The sequence below is a fragment of the Miniopterus natalensis genome, chromosome 3 (assembly GCF_054644295.1).
Source record: "Miniopterus natalensis isolate mMinNat1 chromosome 3, mMinNat1.hap1, whole genome shotgun sequence".
Lineage (NCBI taxonomy): Eukaryota > Metazoa > Chordata > Mammalia > Chiroptera > Miniopteridae > Miniopterus > Miniopterus natalensis.
In genome coordinates this window covers 96244987-96267750 of record NC_142083.1, presented here as the reverse complement: position 1 = coordinate 96267750, position 22764 = coordinate 96244987, and the positions used below count along the sequence as shown (strand labels likewise).

The 22764-nt window shown below is 40.5% G+C and overlaps 1 protein-coding gene across 1 annotated transcript in view; it reads left to right on the top strand.

Annotated features, from left to right (window-relative positions):
- XPO6 (exportin 6) overlaps nt 1-22764 on the top strand; it is a 112729-nt gene that overhangs the window by 12697 nt on the left and 77268 nt on the right. The window contains exons 2-4 of the mRNA XM_016217910.2: nt 17368-17458; nt 20900-21012; nt 21780-21977. Of these exons, the coding sequence (XP_016073396.1) occupies nt 17368-17458; nt 20900-21012; nt 21780-21977 (402 nt within the window). The remainder of the gene's footprint in view (nt 1-17367; nt 17459-20899; nt 21013-21779; nt 21978-22764) is intronic.

The window sequence follows — 22764 nt, the reverse complement described above, 5'->3', positions numbered from 1 at the left end:
CTGGATCCTGGGTCAACGCTCAACTGCTGAGCCACTGGTGATGCTCATGAAAAGATACGAGGAAGTTCAAGCTTTTAGTTAGCAAATAGAAGTTATGGATAAATTAGAGAGTAGAATGTTAAAATTTGGTGTCTTGGATCCACCTATTCTAGGTGTAGGAAAGCAATTCCTAATATTGGGTGAGTGCTGGGCCATTGCAAACATTGCTCATTATTTAGAGAAAGTTGAAAACATACTAAGTCCTGGTGGGTATGCACCAAAATGTGTGTAATTTGTAATTCTTTACTGAAAGGAAAGTCAGGTGCTGGAAGGAAGTGTTGGTGAATTTGGGGAGCTTACTTGCAACATAGTTGCAAAATAATAGGGAATTCATTTGTTTTACCCCTGTTGAATGCAAGCATGGAAAAGGGTGAATAGAAGTTATAGAAGTTTATAACTTCTGAAAGTTTCTAACCCTGCATGAGATGTGCATGTCAGCACATAATTACAGTGTTGGGGGTTAAGTACAGAAATAAAACCTTGTAGAGGTACAACTGTACTTGGAAAAAAAAAAAGCCTGGCCAAATTGGGTATGGGAGGGCTGTATCAGGGAAGGCTTTCCAAAGGAGGTGACAGCTGAGTTGTGTTTCAAAACAGAAATGGGAAGTCACTAGAAAAGAGTTGGAGCCTGAGGTGAGGAAACAGAAGGGCCATTTGGGGCATATGGAGCCATAGATATACATGGCAAAGTGAAAAAGCTTAGTGTGTTTAGGTCAGTTCATGAAGGGGATGCCTTTGAAATGTTGAAGAGCAAGGCTTCTACTAGACAGCAGAGGTGATTTCTGTGAAGGTGACTGCTGCAGAAAGACTTTTATTTAAGTCATGGGGAAAGGAGCCAGGTACTTTATTATTGTCCAGGAAATTGTTTATCTATGTTCTGCATTCTGTTTTTAGTGAAAGACAGATTAAGCGATCTAGCAAGGATTTATTTAATTTAAATGTCTTATTTTGAGATAATTTTACAATTGCCGAAGTATTACAGAAATACTACAGGGAGTGCCTCTATACTCTTATCCCATAGGGATTTATTTAAAAACAAACAACTCCCTACCCCCAACAACAACAACAGTAACAACAACACTGCAGTAGCCAAGCCTTCCAAGATTTGGCCAGTAATTTAGCTCATTTTCTGCACCTTCTTTGTTCTAGTACTGTTTGGCAATTAAAGTAGGCACTGATGCTATCAGAAAGTCTTTTCTGCTACCTCTTGACTTTGCTTAGTTACATTTTCCTAATGTTTGGGCCCTTTCTGGTGTCGCTGAGTTGGTTGGGCGTCATCCTGTGCACTGAAAGGTTGCCAGTTTGATTCCCTGTCAGGGCACATGCCAGGGCTCGATCCCTGGTAGGGGACATGCAGGAGTTGGCTGATGTTTCACTCTCACATGGATGTTTTCTCTCTCCCTCTCCCTTCCTCTCTCTCTAAAAATCAATAAAAAATCTTTAAAAAAAAGTATTTTGGACTCTAGAGTATTTGATAAGTATAAAAAGACAATTAACCATCATCTGATTCAACCTTTAATAACATTTTGGTTTGTTTCCCTCTAGTCTTTTATTTACTTTTTAAATATGGTTGAGATCACACTGTACATACATTTTTTTCTTCTGCCTTTTCCACTTATCATTATAGTATAAGTGGTTTTTCCAAATCATTAAACACTTCATAAATATTTACAATAGCTGTATAATATTACATTACATGGATTCTTAGGCATAGATTATTCTATTTTTTTGCCATGGTAAATAATATTTGATTAATGTTTTTGCAAAAAGCTTTTTCTGTAGTTCAGAAAATTGCCTTAGGCTAGATTCCCAGAAGGACCCAAGGGTATGAAGATTTTTAAAAAATGAACCTTTTATATTAAAATAGGTTTAGATATAGTATGAACACTTTTAAGATACGTCATCAGATATTTTCCAGAAAGGTTATGCCAGTTTATTCTTTCCACCAACCTGAGATAAATACACTTATCAGCATTTGGGTGGTCTTAAGAAAAACATGGCTTTTCATTGTTCCTCAGAATCTTTCTCTTTGTAGGAAAAGTTGCCAAGTTAGATTTTATTTTTGTCTGCTAATAGGAGAGGGACCCTTTATGCTTACTTTATTACTATTTAAGTATCCTTTATACTTTAATGTATTAGAAATGGTGCTTTAACTTTCTTTCCACAGTCTTAAGTTGGTTATTTTTAAAATTGTAGTATGTAGTACAATACATACAGCATAAAATTTACCATTTAAAAATGTATAATTCCAGTAAAAAGCTCTAGCCACTCTAGTTCTAGAGCTTTTTCATGACTCCAAAGGAAACCGAACCCATTAACCCCATTCCTCCTACCCCTAGCCCTGGCAACCACATATCTGCTGTTTTCTGTCTCTGTGGATATGCTTATTCTGGATATGTCATAAAAATGGAATCATATATGGCCTCAAGATCTTTTAAAGCAGAAAGAAAAGATGAATTAGATTAAAGTTTGAGTTGAATCTGTGTATTATAGTTTGAAAACTAACAATCCGGCTATGGCAACACTCTTGAATTTTGCATATTTAGTTGGTTAAGGTGTTCCATTCCTAGTTTATGGTTGTCATTGGGTAGAGAGCTACAGGCCTTGGAGTAGGACAGAACCTAAAATAGGGACCAAGACAGGAATTATCTGGTGGTGCTTGGAGAAAGAAGGCCCATGTTGTGACAGCACATTCCGAGGCTGGGGCTATACATGGTAAATTCACAGGTGGGCAGGTCAGTGTCTTATTTCGATTAGTCTGTTAATCATTTTCCCAGAACCTGATCCCCTTGCAGGTGTGGTGGGGTGCGCATAAACCAGAAATGCAGGATCAGAGCTTAGGGATTCCTCTATCCCCATGTAGGCGGTGTCCTAACTCATTTTATTTCCTTCTGAGAGAGAGAGACAGAGACGGACATTGACGAGAGAGAGAGACATCGATTGGTTGCCTCCTGCATGCTCCCTGACCCAGGCTGGGGACTGAGCACACAACCGAGGCATGTGCCCTTGGCCGGAAACGAACCTGGGACCCTTCAGTCCGAGGGTCAGTGCTCTAATCACTGAGCAAAAATGGCTAGGGCCTAACTAATTTTATTTATTTTAAAAAAATATGTTTTTATTCATTTCAGAGAGAGGAAGGGAGAGGGGGAGAGAGAGAGAAACACCATAGAAACATCAGTGATGAGAGTCATCGATTGGCTGCCTCTTGCATGCCTCCTACCGGGGATCGAGCCTGCAACCCGGGCATATGCCCGGACCAGGAATCGAACCATGACCTGGTTCACAGATCAATGCACACTGAGCCATGCTGACTGGGCCATAACTCATATTTCAACAGTTTTTATGACTCAGCGGTTAAGGACAAGATTTTTGTAGCAAGTATTCATTAAGAAGTGTACTTCATTGATTTCGGAACATTCCTAGGTATGTGAAAAATAGTATAACCTCATGTTTAAGAGCAGAGGTTTGGGACCAGTGTTTGAATCCTGGCTCTGCCACTTACCCGGGTGTGTGACTGGTGACTAGTTACTTAATCTCTCTGGGTCTCAGTTTCCTCATCTGTGCAATGGGATTATTATGAGGATTAAATTAATCATGTAAAATACTTAAGACAGTGCCTGATGTTAAAAGTGCTAAGTCAGTGTTAGCTTAAGTTATCACCATTGAATAACTATCATAGAAATGTATTCTTGAAGCCTATATGATCCTATTAACCGGTCACCCCAATAAATTTAATTAAAAAATAAAAACCAGATTAAAAAGACAGAGTTAAAATAATTTCTGCAGCAAATATTTATTAAGTGCCTGCTATGCACTAGACCCTGGGACCGTAGAGATGAATAGGAAGTAGTCTCTGCCTGTGCACTCCCAGGCTACTAGGGCACATTAGTAGGTAATTTCTCTTTTTCTCTAGTTCTTTCTTATTTTTTTTTTAAAACAAATGAGTAGTGTACAAAATTTAAATGATACAAGAGAGTGTACAGAGTATAAGCCTCTTTCTTTCACCGTCTGCTGAACCCCATTCTCTTCCCTAGAGGAAGCTACCCACCAGTTTAGAAAAAGCAGTGTGTGCATGCATAGTATTACATTCCTTCCTCTTTCTCAGTCAGTAGGCAGCGTACTATACACACTGCCACACTGTTTCCTGTGCCTTTTTAAAACATTTAATTTGTATTGGATGTAGGTTCATATATACATATGTATAGAGCTTCCCTACTGTTTTTCTTTTTTTTCCCCTTTTCAATCCTCACCTGAGGAAATGTTCCTTGATTTTACGGAGAGAGGAAGGAGGGAAGAGAGAGAGAAAGAACCATTGATGGAGAGCCTCCTGCATGCGCCCTGACCAGGGATCGAACCCTGAAACCTAGTCTAGTGCCCTGACTGGGAATCGAACCTGCAGCCTTTCTGGCGGATGGGCTGATGCTCCACCCGGTAGGGTTTCCCTACTGTTTTCACAGTTTCATAGTATTCTATGGTATGGACATACCTTCTTTAATCAGTCTTTTTTTTTTTTTTAAATATGGCTTTATTGATTTCAGAGAGAGGAAGGGAGAGGGAGAAAGAGAGATAGAAACATTAATGATGAGAGAGTCATTGATTGGCTTTTCCTGTACTCTTTCTACTGGGGGTCAAGCCTGCAACCCTGGGTATGTGCTCTGACCAGAATCGAACATTGGTCTCCTGGATCATAGGTCGATGCTCAACTGCTGAGCCGTGCCAGCTGGGCCTAACCAGTCTTGCTTTGATGGAAATTTAGGTGATTTCCAATCTTTTGTTTAGAAAGGTCCTTTTACATGTAAACTTTTGGAGGAAAAAGTCACTAAAAGTGCACTTGCTGGATGAAGTTATCTGCATTTAAATTTTTGAGAGATGTTGCTACATCATCTTCCATTGAGGTGGCTCTAACTTATGTATTTGCCAGCACTGTAAGAGAGTGAAAGGTAAATTCAGGTCACTGTATGCAGTTCAGTGTTAGGAAGCCCAGAAAGTGACTAGCCCTGGGTAGGCTTCACAGAGGTGGTGACATTTTCAAGGAGTGACATTTTAATGTATGGGTAGAAGTTTTCCAGTTAGAGAAGAGCATTCTAGATAGAGGAAGTGACGTGTGAAGACAAGTAAAGGTTATATCGAGGAAAAGTGAGACGTTGGGTCTGGCTGACGCATAGGATGGGTGAGAAGACTAGATGCGGGAGTGTAGGGACAGTGAAGTTCAATGGGCAGACTAGAGCCAGCTGATGCAGTGATTGGATCACTCAGTGCTCATGTGGCAGACGCCCTGGGTGGTGGTGAGGGCCTCGTGGTTGAAAGACACTTGAGAGAATTTACAAACCAGTTTTTCAGCAACCATTTATTACCTGAAGACAGCTTTCTATTTTAGGCTTGGTAGAACGTGAATCATAAAGTTCCTGGAGGGCTTTAGTGCAAAGGTGTTTTAGCGTGGGGCATTCTGTGCTCGTAGGCCCCGTAGGGTTTCTTGGTGGAGTCTCACGTGCTGGATTTGGGAGCATATAGGCCTTTGAGTCCCCCCCATGGTGCCCCCCGCAAGTGAACAGTGTCCCTGAGTGAGTCTTTTATATATTGGGCTTCTGTGATATTTCTGGGGAAAAACAAAACAAAACTGTTTTGCTGCTAGAATCATGGATCTAATCCCAAACCTGTGTTGACCCATACACAAGTAGAAATCTGGAGGATATGTGTTACCATCCTTATATTCTTTGTTTGCAGTGCTGGGAGGTAATCTGTGTAAAAATGAGAGTGAAGACGGTTGGTATTCTTGGCATTTAGTTGACCTGTTATATGGAATTTTTATTTGGCTTCTTCCTTTTTTTAAAACTTACTGACTCACCAGTGAAATACATAGTAAAATTGTTTTGCTCACTTATGGTTAAGGGTGCCAAGGGATTATGTCTACTTCTCATAACTACCTGGTGAGGGGGAGTACTGTTGTAAGTCCATTTTGCAAGTGAAAAACCTTGAGGCTCAGAGATGTTAAGTAATTTGTTCAAGATCATGAAAACCCTAAGTGGTGAAGTCAGAAATCAGATGCAGATGGGGGCTGACTCTAGAGCCCACACCCTTCACAGTAACACTGGACAAACAATTCATGTTCAGGCATTCCCAGGATAGGGAGTATCCATCTGTACAGTGAAAGGGCACAGGTGGAATGGTGTGGAATTTCTAGTTCTTGGCTATGCTCTGTTGCCCATCCTGAAGGAGCAGAGCTGGTTTCGGAGTGAATCAAAACAGCACTTGATTTCTCTCCCACTCCTTTCCTCTCTGTTCTAGCAGTGTCGGTTGAGAACTGTGGGAAGGGTGACACATGTTCCCCTCCCAAGCTTGTTGTGTGGGGATTGGAGGCCAGTGGAAAACTCCATGTGGAGTCACTTCTTCATTATGCAGGGCTGTGAGCAAGGCCAAGGTTTCTGGTAGGATTGGGAATTAGACAGGAGCTAAGTACCTATATTTCTTTTCTCCTGTGCATCTTCTACAAACAAACAAACAAACAAACAAACTGCCCCCTTTCTGCCTTTCTAACCCAGTGAATCTCTGGTGGGGTGGCAGAAGGGAATCATGTATAGTTTCAAGAATAGAATATAGTTTTCTGTATCGTAGAAATCATAGCTTTTTAAACAAAGTCATAATTTTGATTACCAAGCATACTATTGAAAGTAAAACTTAAAATTGGATTGATTAGAAGTGCTGTGCAAACCCAGAACACGTGAGAAGCCATGGCTGCAGAGCGTGTGGTGTCTTCTCTGTTGGGGCCTAGTATTCCTCAATGGTGATGGGAGGGGCATTTTGACGACCCTCCCCTCCAACCAGGAAGAGTCACTTCCTACTGAACAGAGATGTCTGCTTATGTAGCAGTGTCCCACTTTTTGCATAATATAACACCATCAAAGGTCCCCTAGCAGCTGCTTTTACAGGCATCATTGTTTGTGTTGTATGGGATATGTAAGCACCCTTTGGCAGTTGGTAATGATACTTTGAGAACCTTTGAGTAATGTGGCTGATGATGAAATGACAAAGTATTAAGGTGGTGCTGGGTATATTGAGAGGGACAAGATGGTGACAACTGAGGGGACTTTGCTTTTATTTTAATTTTATTTATTTTTTAAATCCTCACCCGGGGATATTTTTTCTGTTGCTTTTCAGAGAGAGTGGAAGAGAGAGAGAGAGAGAGAAACGTGGATGTGAGAGAGACAAATCGACTGATTGCCTCCCACATGGGCCTTGACTCAGGGCCCAGCCTGCAAACGAGGTGCATGCCCTTGGCTGGAACTGAATCTGGTACCCTTCAGTCCGCAGGCCGACACTCTAACCACTAAGCCAAACTGGCTAGGATGAGGGGACTTTGCCTTTGTAAAAGCAAATTCAAACATGGAGTTTGGGTAAGAGAAACTTGTAGTGTAGAAAGTATGACTATATTAGCCAATATTTGCATAGTGCTTTATAATCAGCACACAGTATTCACACCTGATTGCGTATAATACCAAGGATGCTCTGTGACCGACCTTGCAGGATTTGCCCACAGCTGTTCTTAGTGGCACCAGGACTGGCTCTAACCTGTCTCTGCCTGCTGTGCTGTGACCAAGTGCCTCTCAGTAGTGGCACTGATTCTCATGAAGCTTGTTGGTTCTCTCATTGCTTGTGCAGAGGGCACCCTTTTTCTGTACCCTGGTTCCTGCCTTGGTGCACATTGAGGGGGTTATTATCTGTACCCCAGTGGGAGCAGATTGGAGCACATTTTTCTGGGCTTTGTCTCCCTCCTCTCATTTTTTTTCTTCCCACAGAAGTGATTTGTTTCTTGTTTTATTTTTGATGGGTACACTGGGGAGAGCCTAGCATCATTGGCCCATATCTGCCAGGTGTAAGGTTGCTGCATCAGAATACTGTCTAGCTTTGTGCTTGTGCTCTGTCACTTGCTTAGTGCAGGAGAAGCCTGTCTTCCTCTGTCCTGCCTTCCTGTTGTTGCTGGGCTGGGTGGGTAAGGTCAGTTCAGGGTGGGAAGGAGGAGGCATTGCAAAGCTTTGCCAGTTATGAAGAGGACATTAGATTTAGATCTGCATGTGGGTTCTGGAGAATGGATGGCAGCTGGATAGAACCTGGAGGGGAAAAAGGAAGTGATTATGCTCCCCCAAATCCCAGCAATCTGTAACATAGTCGAGATTCTTGCCAAAATCAAATCAGTGTTTTTTTAACTGTTATTTAAAGTGCCAGTTCTGCCCTGGAATAATTCAAGATGAAGGTGGTATGTGGCTTTTACAAGAGACTTGCTCTTAAACAGTTGCAGTTGGTAGCAGCAGCTGAAATGAAATGATTTACATGTGAGCTGTAGTGTTAATTGTGATTTTAGATTTCCAGCATGTGTTTATAGTGGTCCATCAGTGTCACACTCATTGATTACTTCGTTTCATCCAGTGCAAGGTAAGGCCAGCTCAGTGTTTGTCCTTACATCCCTGGAGCAAACCCCCTCTGTGCTGCTCTCAGAGGCAGAGGAGTTGTCACGTGGAAGCTGGTCCACTTTGAGCAAGATACCCTCTGAGCTTCATTTTCCTCATCTGTAACGTGAGCTTGGACTTGCTCTTCTCTGGGGTTTGTTTATTTCTCTCTAAAGAGTCTGTGATCCTGTTTTAGGAATTCTTGGTCGCACGCCTCGCATTAACGTGCTCAGTAGGTATCTTTTGAGTTTAATGGGCTAGGCGTGCAGATGTAAATGGTTCATCCTCCTGGGATTGGAGCCTGGGAGACCAGCAGATGGGACTGTGAGGAGAGAGCCTATTCTTGCTTATATTACTCATTTATTTTAGACAGTTTCTTGCAGAAGAACAATTTTTCTCATTTGCTTTTTTTTGGGCTGTATAATTAAAGCCTTCTGACTGGAATATAAATATGTATATAAATTATATATGTATTTTAGCTCCTAGTGGGATATAGTTGTTTCCCAACCAGCAGATGCAAATTTTTTGATGTCCAGACTATTTAATATCACTTTTCCAAAACAACGTGCGATGTTAAACCTCGCACCTGAGAGAGTAAAAAGTAATCTCCTTCCTGTTCTACCCTTTCCTCACGTTCTCTCTTCTATTTGCCCAGCTAGTTTAGAACAGTGAGGGGCAAAGAGGAGGGTACCAGTCCAACAGATGACATTTTAAAACACTTTTTATTTGGAAATAATTTCAAACTGATGGAAAGATTACCAAGAACACTCATACCAACTTTACTCAAACTCACCTATTGTTAACATTTTACCATTTGCTTTATTTGCACTTTCTCTATGTATATACAGTTGACCCTTGAACAACGAGGGCATTAGGGACGCTGACCTCACCCCTGCATAGTTGAAAATCTGCATTTAACTTGACTCCCCCAAAACTCAGTCCCTTCGTATAAGTGGGATATTGATTCCAGTACCTCCCCTTCAGATACCAAAATCCGCTGATGCTCAAGTCCCGTATGTAAAATAGTGTAGAACAATGTATACAGTCAGCCCTCTGCAACCCTTGACTGCCAACTGTTTTGACTCATGGTTGGTTGAAGTTACATATGCGCAACCTGGGGACATGAAAAAAAATCTGTATATATTTGGACCTGCGTAATTCAAATCCCCGTTATTCAAGAGTCAACTGTGTATGCATGTACATACATACATACATACAGTATTTTTTTTCTGACCTATTTGAAGTTAAATTGTGTTATGGACTAATACTTCTCTATGATGCATTTCCTATTAGGGATATTGCCATATATAACCACAGTGCAGTTACCAACTTCAGTTACTTGAACGATTCAGATTCAATGCTTTTATCTGATCTACAATTCTAATTTTGTCAGTTGGCCCAGTTATGTTCTTTATAGCATTTTTTCCCCTTTCAGTACAGGATCTGGTGAACAATCAGGTATAGATTTACCTGTCATAACTCCTTAGTCTTTCGATTTGTTTTAAAAATTTGAAACCAGTACACCTATTCATTGGAAACTAACTGGTGTCTCTTGTTTTTATGTATTGTTCAGTGGTACCTGGGTAGGTTTTCCTAGCATAAAAAATACTGTCCTCTGTGTACAAGATATATACTCTAATTGGTCCTCATAGGGAAAGAATATGCTACCTCCACCTCATCTTGACTCTAGTGGGACCAGTTGGGCTTTCTGGCACAGATACCTGGCAGTCATCCTGTTCTAACTCACCGTCCTCAGCAGTAAACAGATCCCTTTGTTCATGGAAGAGACAGAAAATCTCACTGGGCACTTTGTGCAAACTCAACAAGTACTGGGGGAACATTTTACCATCGGTCAACTTTATGGTAGTTTTAGACTAAAGCATAAAAGTGCCTTTTAATGACTAGAATTATGTTTAGATGTGGCCAGAGTATATGTTTTAATCAACTATTAAGTATCTGCATGATGATACTGTACAAAGTTATATCTGTAGTTACTCCCAAAGAGCACATACTATTCAGATTGAAGCTGTAGGCAAGACAGCGAGGAGCCCTTCTGAGGTAAATGTGTAACTTCAGTAGTTAGTTCCAGAGGCATGTTCATAAGTTGTGGTAAGTGTACCTACCCTGGCCCTGTTTTCCTGGGACATGGTATGGTTATCTGTTTCTTTTAGTAGAAGACACTCCCTCCCCCCAGCAACTGTGTACATAAAGGTTAGAATTAGTTACCTCAGTGTACAGTTGACCCTTGAACAACATGGGTTTGAAATGTGTGGGTTCACTTATATGTGGATTTTTTTCAATAAATGTATTGGAAATTTTTTTCTCACAGACGAACTGTGTAACTTAGAATTATTTAAATTAAGAAAAAGGTATGTCATGAATGCATAAAATATATGTATTTTCTCGTGATTTTCTTAATATTGTCTTTTATCTAGCTTTATTGTAAGATTACTATATATATATATATATATATATATATATATATATATATAAAAAATACATTTAACATAAAAATGTGTTAATTGACTTTGTTATTGGTAAGGCTTCTGGTCACCAGTAGGCTATTAGTAGTTATGTTTTTGGGGAGTTAGAAGTTATGTGCAGATTTTCAGCAGCATTGGGGCTCAGTGCCCCTAACCCCCACATTGTTCAAGGGTCATCTGTATATTTGTACCCAGTTTCCTCTCCATTTAACCTTGCCTCTTCCTCTCTGTCACAACAGGCTGACGGGAATCATAACGTGGGTGTGGATGGGACTGAGATTCAGAGACCTGGCTTTCCACTTACTGGCTGTGCACTTAAAAAAAAAAATAAAAAATTAGGAAGGGAGAGGAGGGGGAGGGGTAAATTTAAACAGGGTCATATGTATCTTGAATTTAGAGGAATTACTAGTATTCCTGAGAAACTAAAAGTGATACTAATAAAATAGTCTACTTGGTTTTTCTCTCTCTTGAATTTGGTCTAAAATATTTGAACACCAGTCCGTACTGGATGGTGTAAATACAGACATAAAGGCAGTCTCTTTCCAGACAGTTTATGTTCTCATATCCATGAAGTATTAACATTTGCAGATAGGACTTTCAGCTACTACTTTATTTCTGGCGTTATGCTGACTACATGCTTTATATCAATTATTTTATTTAATCCTCAGAATAGCCCCATGTGTTAGGTTCCCTTGTTGTCCCTCTTTGTGCACAAGAGGAAAAAAAGTGACAGATTAAATAACTGGGCCAAGGGTGAGGTACATTCTGATTGGGTCCCAAGGAGCCGGACACCAGAGCCTGTGCTTTAATTGTGCCATCTGAAATGAGCAGAGAACAGTGCCGCAGGCAAACCTTAGTACTGGTTACAGGACAGGACAAAGACAGAAGATGAAATCAGAGAAGGGATCCTTAGTAAGAAATTGCATCAAGTTTGAGCTATGCATTGCACACCCAGGAGCAAATGCAGGATGGGACCTTGCTTATGAGACGGTGAGTGTTCATACTGAGGCATGGCTTCCTGTGGTGAGTAATGGTGAGTCAGGCATGCTTTCCTCCTTTTTTCCTCCTAGTAAACTCTGCATTCTTCAAAATCCAAAATATATTCCTGCCTCTGTTGAAGCTTTCCCATTTCCTTCTGCGTTAGTTCTCGTTGGGCTTCCAAGGCAGTTTATGTGTATGTCACTACTATAGGACATAAACCATTATATTCTGCTTTTCACTCATAGATTCTATGCTTCTCCCTCCAGGCCACTTCAGTTCTTTGAGGTCAAGGACAGTCTTAATTATCTTTGTATCTTGGGCTAAATGTAGTGTCAGTTATTTAGTAAGTATTGAGCTTATTTGTTGAATGAATAGCTGAGTTTCTGAGTCGTCCAGATTTAAAGGCTCTTTAAAGCTAGGCATAGAGTAGTTGTGGCAGAAAATCTATATTTAAGAGGATTTATCTGGTGGTGAAGTACAGATTGGATTGGAATTGGGAAAGCTGACATCAAGGTGACCAGGTAAAAGAAATTATAGTAATCTAGGCAGGAGGTGGGTAGGGCCTGGTAGAAGTAGTAGTGAGGGAAAGGTACAACTCTAAGAACTAGTGTCAAGCAAGCATCAGACCTGATGGCATTTGTTGTAGGCATAGAGGATTTGGGAAGAGTCAGATATTTCAAATTATGTGACCCTTCCCTTCTTTCAAGTTTTTCTTATAATTTATTAGGTGCTTATGGGTCTTGGTTGACTCAGTTCCATAGCAATTGAGTCAGTAATATAGGTCTCTGAACTGCTGAGCCATGAGAAGGGCAGTTAAAGGAGCAGATAAAATGAAGGCAGGCACAGTTGAAACCTCCTCCACTTGGCAGATTTTAACTCTTTCTGGAACAGAACATTTTGGTTTATTTTAGATACATACATGGCTCTCCAAGAGTATATTCTGAGCCGCGTTTAATTCATCGTCCTGCCCAAGGGTGCTAATTTGCTGTTGAGGTAAGCCGTGTGATTGGGGAGGCATAGGCTTATGGGACTGCAGTACTTTGTGTTGCCACCCTGGCATCTCTGGACACAAATAGGTGCTGGATCCTAGGAATCCAGGAGTCCCATGCTCAGACATTACCTGCAGGCCCAGATTCCTCTTAATAGTTGTGCTAATAGAGGAAAACACTGTTTCTAACTAAGTTCAGCGTCTGAAAATACCAACCTGAATGTTAAAAATAGGTATAACGTGAAGTTTTTAAAATTTGTGTATGTATACTTCCAGAAGAGCGCACAAATCATAACGTAAAGTGTAACTAACACTCAGATCAAGAAAATAGAGTATCACCAGCATCCCAGAATCCCTCCTTTCCAAAGGTAACCACTATTCTGATTATACCACCATAGATTTGTTTTGCTTGTTTTTGAAAATTAACATTAAATGAATAATGAAGGGTGTTTTGTCGTCTTTTCACTCAGCATTGTGCTTGTGAGGTTCATCCATGTTGTTGCATGTAGCAGCATCCATTCATTCATTCTTGTTGTCTTACAGTGTTCTGATGAATAAGCCATAGTTTATCCATTCCACTGGTGATGGACATGTAGGTTCTTTTGACTTTTTTGGATGTTAGGAGTAATGGTGCTTGCTGTGAATATTTGTGTACTTTTCCCCCTTTCTTGGCGGGGGGTTGGGGGTGGTATACGGATTTCTGTTGGATGTATTGCAGTCATAAAGTGTGCGTGTGCTCAGCTGCAAAGTGGTCTTCCAGAGTGGTTATATGAGCGTATTCTCCTGCCAGCAGCAGTATGCACGTTCCGGTTGCTCATCCTCCTCACACTTGTGACTGTCTTTTGAATTTTAGCCATTTTGGTGGATGAATAGCACTATCTTGTTTTAAGTTTGCATTTCCCTGATGACTAGTGAGGTTGAGCACTTATTTTATGTATAGGCCTTTTGAATACCCTTTTAGAACTATTTGCCTGTCAAAAATACTGAGTTGTTTGTCGTTTCCTTATTGATTTGAAGTCCTCACTTGACCTTATCGATAGGTTCTGTGAGTTTAGCAAAACAATTTATAAAGAAACCAATTTTACCGCAGGCTAATTGATGTAAACTAGAGTTGAGTTACAGATCCATCTCGTCAGTATTAAAACAAAACCATGTTGAGCCAAAGGGTGTTATTCCAGGGCCTACTATACTCTGATGAGAGTACTGTGTTGTCTCTATTGAAAATACCTTCTCCCCAATAATAAAATTAAAAAAAAAGAAAAAGAAAATACCTTCTCCCATTTTGTGGCACTCTTCGTGTGCCATCTGACAAACATTTCGATTTATCAATCTTTTCCTTCATGTTTAGTGCTTTTACATGTCCTGTCCAAGAAAATTTTCTCTACCCCAGGGTTGTGAAGATGTTCTATATTCTCTTCCAGAAGCTTTGTTGTTTTACCTCTCACATTTTCTATCCATAATCTAAGTGGAATTTTTTTTGCATGAATGTCTTACTTGGTTTGAAGCGAATCTTATCTGTTCTTAGTTCTTAAAGTTCTGGAAAGCAGTCGGGTGTATCTGAGCCCTCAGTGTTCTTCTTAAATTAGTCAGGGCAGTGCTTGAGTAGCTTTGGGAACTGAAGCCTCTTCTTCCTACCATATCATGGCACTTGTTCCTTGTTTTATGTTCTTTATTCCTTTATTACTTGAAAGTGTAGTCTGGGGAACATGACCATATGTTGCCATTAATTCCTTAACCCAGTGCAGTGTGGATTCTGGCTTCAGCACCTGCCGGAACAGCCTTCTTTCCAGATTGGGGGAAGGAATATCCTACCATCCTTCAACCAGCTGTAGGTCTTGAACATGTTTTTGTCTTAAGATCTCTATTCTGATTGTTGAGCTTAGCAAAGTCACAGCCTTCTTTCCTTACATAGTTTCATTTTGAAGTCCAGTTGGAAAAGCCCTTCAGCCTGAGGGCATGAATCTTGTTTCAAAGTAGTTCTGACCACTTCTTTTGTTTTGGTCTGTGTTCATTTGGTATTTAAGACCAAATAAAAATGATAGCAGCCATAACTATAAATCATTTCATTTGATCCTCCTGAGACCGTGTGAGATAGGTTATTAGTATTGCAATTATAGACGTGATTGAAATGCAAACAGCATATTATTTGTTTTAGTTGAGAAACACCAGATTTGGTTATAGAGTTTCCTTTTCCATGAATCATCATTTGGTGAGAGCATCCATCCTGTGACCCTTGTGGATAGTTTTCTTTCCACTTTCTGCTGGAATGTTAGCTTTTTGGGTTGGAGCAGGGAGGGTAGGATGGATGGGACTGGGAGTGGAGATAGAGTTGGATTCTTTGGGAAGATTGTCGGGAACTTGCGCCAACAGCTTTTAATGCAGGGCCAGTTGTTGGCAGGTTCACAAATTTGTGCCTTAAGAACCAGTATGAAATAAATTTTGGTGGTTGATTGCCTGAATGTGATGAGCTTTGGTTTTTTCCAGGATCTACTCTAAAATAATCTACTATGAGAAAAAGTTGTTTAGCAAGTGGAACAGGTGTCACTGGAACATATGTCCTTAGTTTTCAGGAATCCATTTTGGCTTTAGAAGAACTATTGATTTATTTTATTTTAACTGAATAACTGATTTTAGTTCAACAAATATCTGTTGAGTTACATTTATTTTTATTTTTTGTCAGTAAGTTACTTTAACATGTGAGATTTTCCTTTGATTCTTTTAAATATTCCCATAAATTTTTTTTTAAACAGCTAATCCTTTTTTCAAATGAAATGGCACACCAAATCAATGTATGAAATAGACCAAAGCATTCCTTTTTCTATATAAATTCATTTTGGAAATTTGAATCTATAGCACTTACTTTGAAAGTCAGTGATGAGTGAGAACAGCGAGGCTGGTTTCATCACCACAAAAACCATTCCAGGGTTAAAAACGATTGCAGTCTTTAGTCCCACATTCTAGTTATTTCTACATTTGAAAAAATTGTTTAGTTTTTAATGAAACAGCATAACTTGCAATCCAAGGATTTTTTTTTTTTTTAGTTGAAGTGATACATTGGTTTGAAAAAGGTGCAGAGGGCTAATCTTTATCATAAAATTCAGATGAGAAAATTCCTCACATTCACAGGTGTTAGACCTATTGTTTTCATCACTCAGCATGTCAGAGTTCAGTGGTCATTGCATAGCCATCATACCATGACCGCAATGGGGGAGGGACAGCGTGCCTGACACTGCCTGAACGTGGCCCTCGTGTGCTGTGTTATGTGCTCACATATGCTAGTTGGTGTAGATGGGCTGGTGCAAACCTGATGTAGCTTCAATAATTAGTACTCGTTGTAAGATATGCTGGTTTATCCAGGGAGATGGCCCAAGTTCTTCAGCCTACTCAAAAGTCATTTACTAAGTAGAGGCCTCCAGTAATATTACAGTTTGATACATAACTCATTTGAATATGGACTTGTTGTGTTAAAACACAGTTTTTGTAAGTCAGCTCTCTAGGGGCAATAGAAGAGGATATGGGAAAAGGAGGGGGAAGGAAGGGGGGACGAAGGGAATTAAGAAATAATTCAGCAATCAGAATTGCTGTTGTCTCTTGATTATCTCTGGGTAGATTAATGCCAGTGAGGAGTCAGAAATGGTCTGGGAATGCTCACTTTTGTAGACAGGTTGTGTGAAGGAGTGTTGACTCAAACTCTTTGCTGCAACTGGTGTCCCCTACTTGAGTGAGAGAAGAAGAGGAAGTGGGTTTGGGGCTCCATATGAAAGAGGGGGAGGGCGAGCTTTGGTGTATGGCCCCTCTTTTGTTCTCCACCTGAGCCATTCTGCTGAGAGTCTGGCTCTCTCTGGGCCTGTGATCGGAGGTGCTCTCTTGTTTTGAGTTCTTGCTCAGCTTGGCTCTTAGCGGCACCTTAATCTCTGTTGGCTGCTCATGCGAGATTGAGAGCTGACTGGATGTAGGACCCTCGAAGCACCTGCAAAAATCCCCAAGAATCCATCCAGCAGTTTAACTGCAGTTGCTCTGAATGAAAGTTATTCAGACATGGGGCATAGTCTACAGGGAACCCTAACATTTCCTGAATGTCTTCACGCTGCCTATTCATTCAGGGCCCCAGGCTGTTAATTTGTTTTCAATATGTTTCCAGAATTAAATTTTGAATTATTTGCTCGCTTTTTTTTTTTTTTTAGCATAAATAATTGAAATTCAGTTGCACAGTAGCAGGAATTTATAGAGTATACTAAAACTTTTGGTTTTGAGCCAGTTGGGAAATTCCCTTCAGTTTTTCTGGCTTACAGCATGTATTTGAAGAATGTTGAACCAAGATGTTTTCAGGAAGTAAATTACTATTGCTGTTGAATGTGACCTGGAAGGAACTGAGGAACAGTGGAACTATAAAGATACTGTTTATTGATTTTATTTTTTCAAATTCCTTTGTTAGGCATCTGAAGAAGCCTCCCTCAGGGCATTGGAAAGTCTGATGACAGAGTTTTTTCATGACTGTACAACCAATGAGAGAAAACGTGAGATAGGTAAGTGAAGTGTTGAGTTGTGTAGTCATTTGTAAAGTGGAAAGGCCCCAGTGGGGAGGAGGAGTTGAGAGCCTTGGCTGGTCAATCAAGCCTGCGTGTTTCTCCTTGAGTTCTTGCTCTTTTGGCTCTGGCTCTGCTGGTTGGTGGCTGGTGAGGTCCACAGATCTACTCTGAGGGCTATGTATAGTCCACGGAGCCCCCCGTAATCCAGAGTGATGGGTGTTCTTTCCTTCGGTGAAGTGTGGGAAACCCCTCCTCCTGCTTTGTTCTCGATTTCAGTAGTCTTGAACTTTATAAGAAGCCTGTGACTATTAATTTAAAAAAATCTCATAAAAGTGTCAAAATGGACATGTTTTTGGTGTGTAGATGTATAACCCAAACCTCATCTAGTGCCCAGATCCTTTAACTGGTGCTGCCTCTGGGGCTTCGTGCTGCCTTTTCCTCGTCTCCGTTTCCTGTTTTTGTTATCTCACCTGTTCTGCACGTTTTGATGAATGATGTCAAACAACTGAGAGGTGTAGGTATATTCGCTTCAGGTCTTCTGGGGACCTCAGCACCTTCTAGAACCCCTTTGAATTTTATATTCATTGACATGAACAATATTCTTTAAAGCATACTTTAAATTAGAAAGTGTATACAGATACCAGACCTCTGCCTCAAGGACATGTTGCACTGTGGTCCTAGAGTAATTCTTTTTCCTCCCAGTCCTCACTTAACCCCTGGAATTGAAAATGAAAAATTTTTTCCTATTCACACCTAAAGGTTTTTCCCTTGGGTGTCTATATTGACCTTACATTCGTTGCTTTTACCTCCTTGGAGGTGTTTTTCTATGTGGAATTCTGCAGAGGCCCATTTCTCCTCCTACTTGGCTTCTCTAACACATTAACAAGTTAAGTGTTATGGCTGATTTCTGCCTTTGGTCCAAAGCTTGATAGGGGTTTGGATTTCCAGGTGGCCAGTATGCCTTTGACTCTAGCCCATTTTCCCTTGCATCATTTGAGCATCACATCAGTTCCTGGTAGATGATAACTTCTTATCTCTTAATTTTAAGCTTTGTGGTCTCTTTTGGGCTTGCCCTGCATACCTTTCTTTTCTGAGAGAGTGCCTTGGAGAGAACCAGAGCATTTATAAACAAGGGGTACTGACAGAAGCTGAGCTCAGTAGATGAACAGGCATTTGGCTTGGAGGATTCACTCTGCTTGCTTCCCTAGATCCTCTCATATTACACAGTTAGCCTGACCCTCCCCCTGCCTCCAGAGTGATCCCCATTAGTTTTTGCTACTAAAGTACTTTATAGTGAAAACATCACTGGTGATTGTTACTAAACAAGGTAAAGGATCTTTTCCTTACACCAGTCTACTATAGTTCAACACTAATTTCTTTGAAGTTCTGTTTTTCACTTGTACTTGAATTGTTTTTGGTTTTTCTCTGAATTTTTGGTTTGCAAAGTAAATATTGCTCACCTTCAGGGTTCAGGAATTAGAAGTGGAACCTTTTGCCCGGCCAGGTGTGGCTCAGTGGTTGAGCATCGACCTAGGATCAAGGAGATTGCGGTTTGGTTTCTGGTCAGGGCACATGCCTGGGTTGTGGGCTCGATCCCCAGCTGGGAGCGTGCAGGAGGCTGCTGATCAGCGATGACTCTCTCATCATTGATGTTTTAACTGTCTCTCCCTCTCCTTCCTCTCTCTGAAATCAGTAAAGATATATTAAAAAAAGAAAAAAAAAGTAGAACCTTCTAATAAACATGTTTGTATTCTAATCTGATTAAAAAATATCTTGAAATAACTAGATGCTACAAATGTCTAATTTAAATGAAGGCTAAAGGAATTGGGTTTGATTCTTTATAGTGGGTGTGTCTTAGTTCAGCTTTATTCCAGTATAGGCTGGAAACAGTTCTTGTTTCCTTTTTGATGTCTTAGTATAAACTAAGGGCTTTCCTAGCTAGGTGGGAGAAAGGCCCCACCTACTTTCCACCAAAGATGTGTTATTAGTGCTCTAGAGATAGAGCTGTTAGCAGGGAACCTCAAGAGACAACCTGAAGCATCAAAGAGGAGCAGCAATTTGCTTGGGGTCAGATTCAGTGAATTAGTGGCAAGGTCTAGAACAGAGCCCAGAGTTCCTCATTTCCAGCCAGAGCTCATTCTCTTCTGTTTGACTTCACTTCTGGGGTTCGTAGAAATTTTTACTTAATTATAAGAATAGGCCATCAGCTTCCTTTTATGGAATTTTAAGGAGACTGCCTTGGTGCATTTTGCCTAAGTTGTAGTGTCAGGCAGAGCAGTGACTTTAGGGTTAGAGTGGGCTGCTGTGCTTCCTGCTTTCCCAAGGGCTTCCTAGAATCTTAGGGTTGTTGCCTTTTTCTGTTTTATTTCATGACCAGTAGAGCAGGTTAAGCTGACTGAGGGCAGCATGTCCAGAAACATGGTGACAAACTCTTATATACTTATATCTGTATATCTATATATCTATATATCTATATATCTATATATCTATATATCTATATATCTATATATCTATATATCTATATATCTATATATCTATATATAATTGATTTTAGAGAGAAGAAGGGAGAGGGAGAGAGATAGGAACATTAATGATGAGAGTGTCATTGATCGACTGCCTCCTGCATACCCCCTGTTGGGGACTGAGCCCTCAACCTGGGTATGTCCCCTTACCAGAAATAGAACTGCGATCTCCTGGATCATAGGTCGATGCTCAACTGCTGAACTTCGCCGGCCGGGTGGTGACAGACTCTTAATGCTTGCTGTCTGTGTTTCTGGCTGATGCTACCAGCAGCCTTATGAGGAGAAAACCATTTCTAACTGATTTGATGTGGACAGGGCTGTTCCTGGCATCTCCCATGATTGCTACTCTTACTTACTTTTTTTGGGTGGTAGTTAAAAATAAAACTAAACCAAATGAAGAAGAGAATTAGCCATCTTGAATTCACTTGCATTTTTGTCTATTCTTTATATATAAGGTTAGTTTTAATCTTTTCCTACTTCTCTAGCCATCATTGTGTGTGTGTGTGTGTGTGCAGTGTGAGGGGTGTGGAGACATGTATGTGTATAGCTTCTACTCTGGAGGAAATAAGTTAGCACTTAGCCATCATTTATCAGATAAAATGATATTCTTCTGTCTGTCCACACATTAGATTAAGTAAGAACTCTGACAATACGAGTTTCTCTGCTTAAAAAAGTGTACATAGCAAGTTTACTGACTTCAAAATGTCTGAATACACTGTCAGCGCTCATGGTCGCCTCAGAGTTGGAAAAATATTGTATGGTCTGTCCTTTCTATGTTGGGAAATAAGTTGGATTTTGTACTTGGTTTAGACAACATTAACATGTAGGGGAGGAATGTTTTAAAAAAAACAGACAGCCCAGCCTTGTATTTCATGTATTTTCATAGCCTTCTTTTGTTGCTGTTTAACTTTTCCAGAGGAGCTCCTTAATAACTTTGCCCAGCAAGTAGGAGCCTGGAGATTCTGCCTGTATTTTCTCTCCAGCACTAGGAATGACTATGTAATGATGTACAGTTTGACGGTTTTTGAGGTAAGTTTTCACATAATTCCGTACTGTTCTAGAAGTATTTGTAGACACATTGCCATATCATTGGCATGAGACTTGAGCTTTGATGTACAGATGGCTGGGGAACGGTGAAGCTCCGCTCAGGAGCTTCTCCACACGCTGCCTTTCCATCTTCGACCCCAGAAAGGTAAGATGGGGTTAGGTAGGTGGGCTGTTTGTGGGAGCATATAACTTTTCCTTCCACCTTATCCTTTAAAAAAAGATAATTAAAGTTTGGGAGGAGGGATAATGCCCAGAATACTCTCATCCTAACCATAAACATTTTCATTTTTATCAACTCTTTCCATTTTTGTCTTCCTATGCACTCTTTTAAAAAACCTAATTATAATAATCACATTGCTCATGCCATTTTGTATTCTGCTCCCCCCCTTATCTTTATATTATATTCTTGTAAGTGGCTGTACTATTGTTCACCAAATCAGTCTTCTGTTTTTGAACATTAAAGTTGTTTCTGTCATTGTTTTGTGGTGGCCGTTAGAGACAGCAATGTCATAGAGGGTTTTTACACACACAGCTCTTTGTTTCTGTTAAATTATTTAGCAGATCTTTTCAGGAGTGGGATTGTTGTATTATAGGATTTGAATATTTTTATTACTTATATTGCCACATTGCTCTAAACCTTTGTTTACAATCAGGGTTTCTTGTTTGAGGTGGTATAGTTTACCATTGGATGAAAACCAGTTATTTCTGTGTATAGATTGCTAACTTTAAGATGTATATTTGTTTTTCAGAATCTGATCAATAAAATGTGGCTTGGGGTCCCATCTCAGGATAAGATGGAAATCCGTAGCTGCCTCCCCAAACTCCTCTTGGCTCACCACAAAACCTTACCTTACTTTATCCGGAACAAGCTCTGCAAAGTTATTGTTGATATTGGCCGTCAAGATTGGCCCATGTTCTACCATGACTTTTTTACTAACATTTTACAGGTAAGGACATACCTGAGGAAACTTTATCTTGTAAGTAGTTTGTGTGTAGAGTGATTATTTCCTTTTCTTGAAGAGGAATTTTAAGATTAGCATTTTGGAGCTGCAGTAGTGAGGTCAGTCAGTGTAGGATAGATTCACTTAATTTTGTATTCTTGAGACATGTTGTACCTTTGTGCAGTGGAGAAAGGGCGAGGGAAAGCCAATTGCATTGTTAACCTTGTGAAATCTTGTTCAGCAAATATCTGAAAGCCTGTTGGGTACTGTGCCAGGTGTTTGAGTGCAAGGATGAGGCTTTCAATAGCCATAATTTAGTGGGGACATAGCTGTGCAAACAATAATTATCCAACAATATGGCAATTACTGTAGTGGAAGTATGTGCAGAGCTCAGTGGCGGCATAGCATTTAGACTCAAGGTGCTGAGGTAGTTTCTGTGTTGTTGCTGATGAGATGAAAGGTGGTGTAGTGATGCAGAGTAAGAGGCTAGATTGATGGGCAGGGGCCAGACCAGGATAGGCCTGGCTCAATGACAAGTTTGGAGAAGGGGAAAACATGCCATGCCACATTTTTATGTTAGAATGATAACTTTGGAAATAGTGTGCAGCCTAGATTGCAGAGGGGCTGCCATGAAGGTGGGCAGTAAGGCTGCTGTTGGTGAAGTCTGAGTGAGACAAAGGACCTGAGCCAAGCACAGGCCTGCTTGATGGATGGAGGCAAGACACTAAGGAGACGGAGTCAAGAGGCTTTGGCTAGTGGGTGGTAAGGGTCAGGGAAGGGAGGAACTAGGATA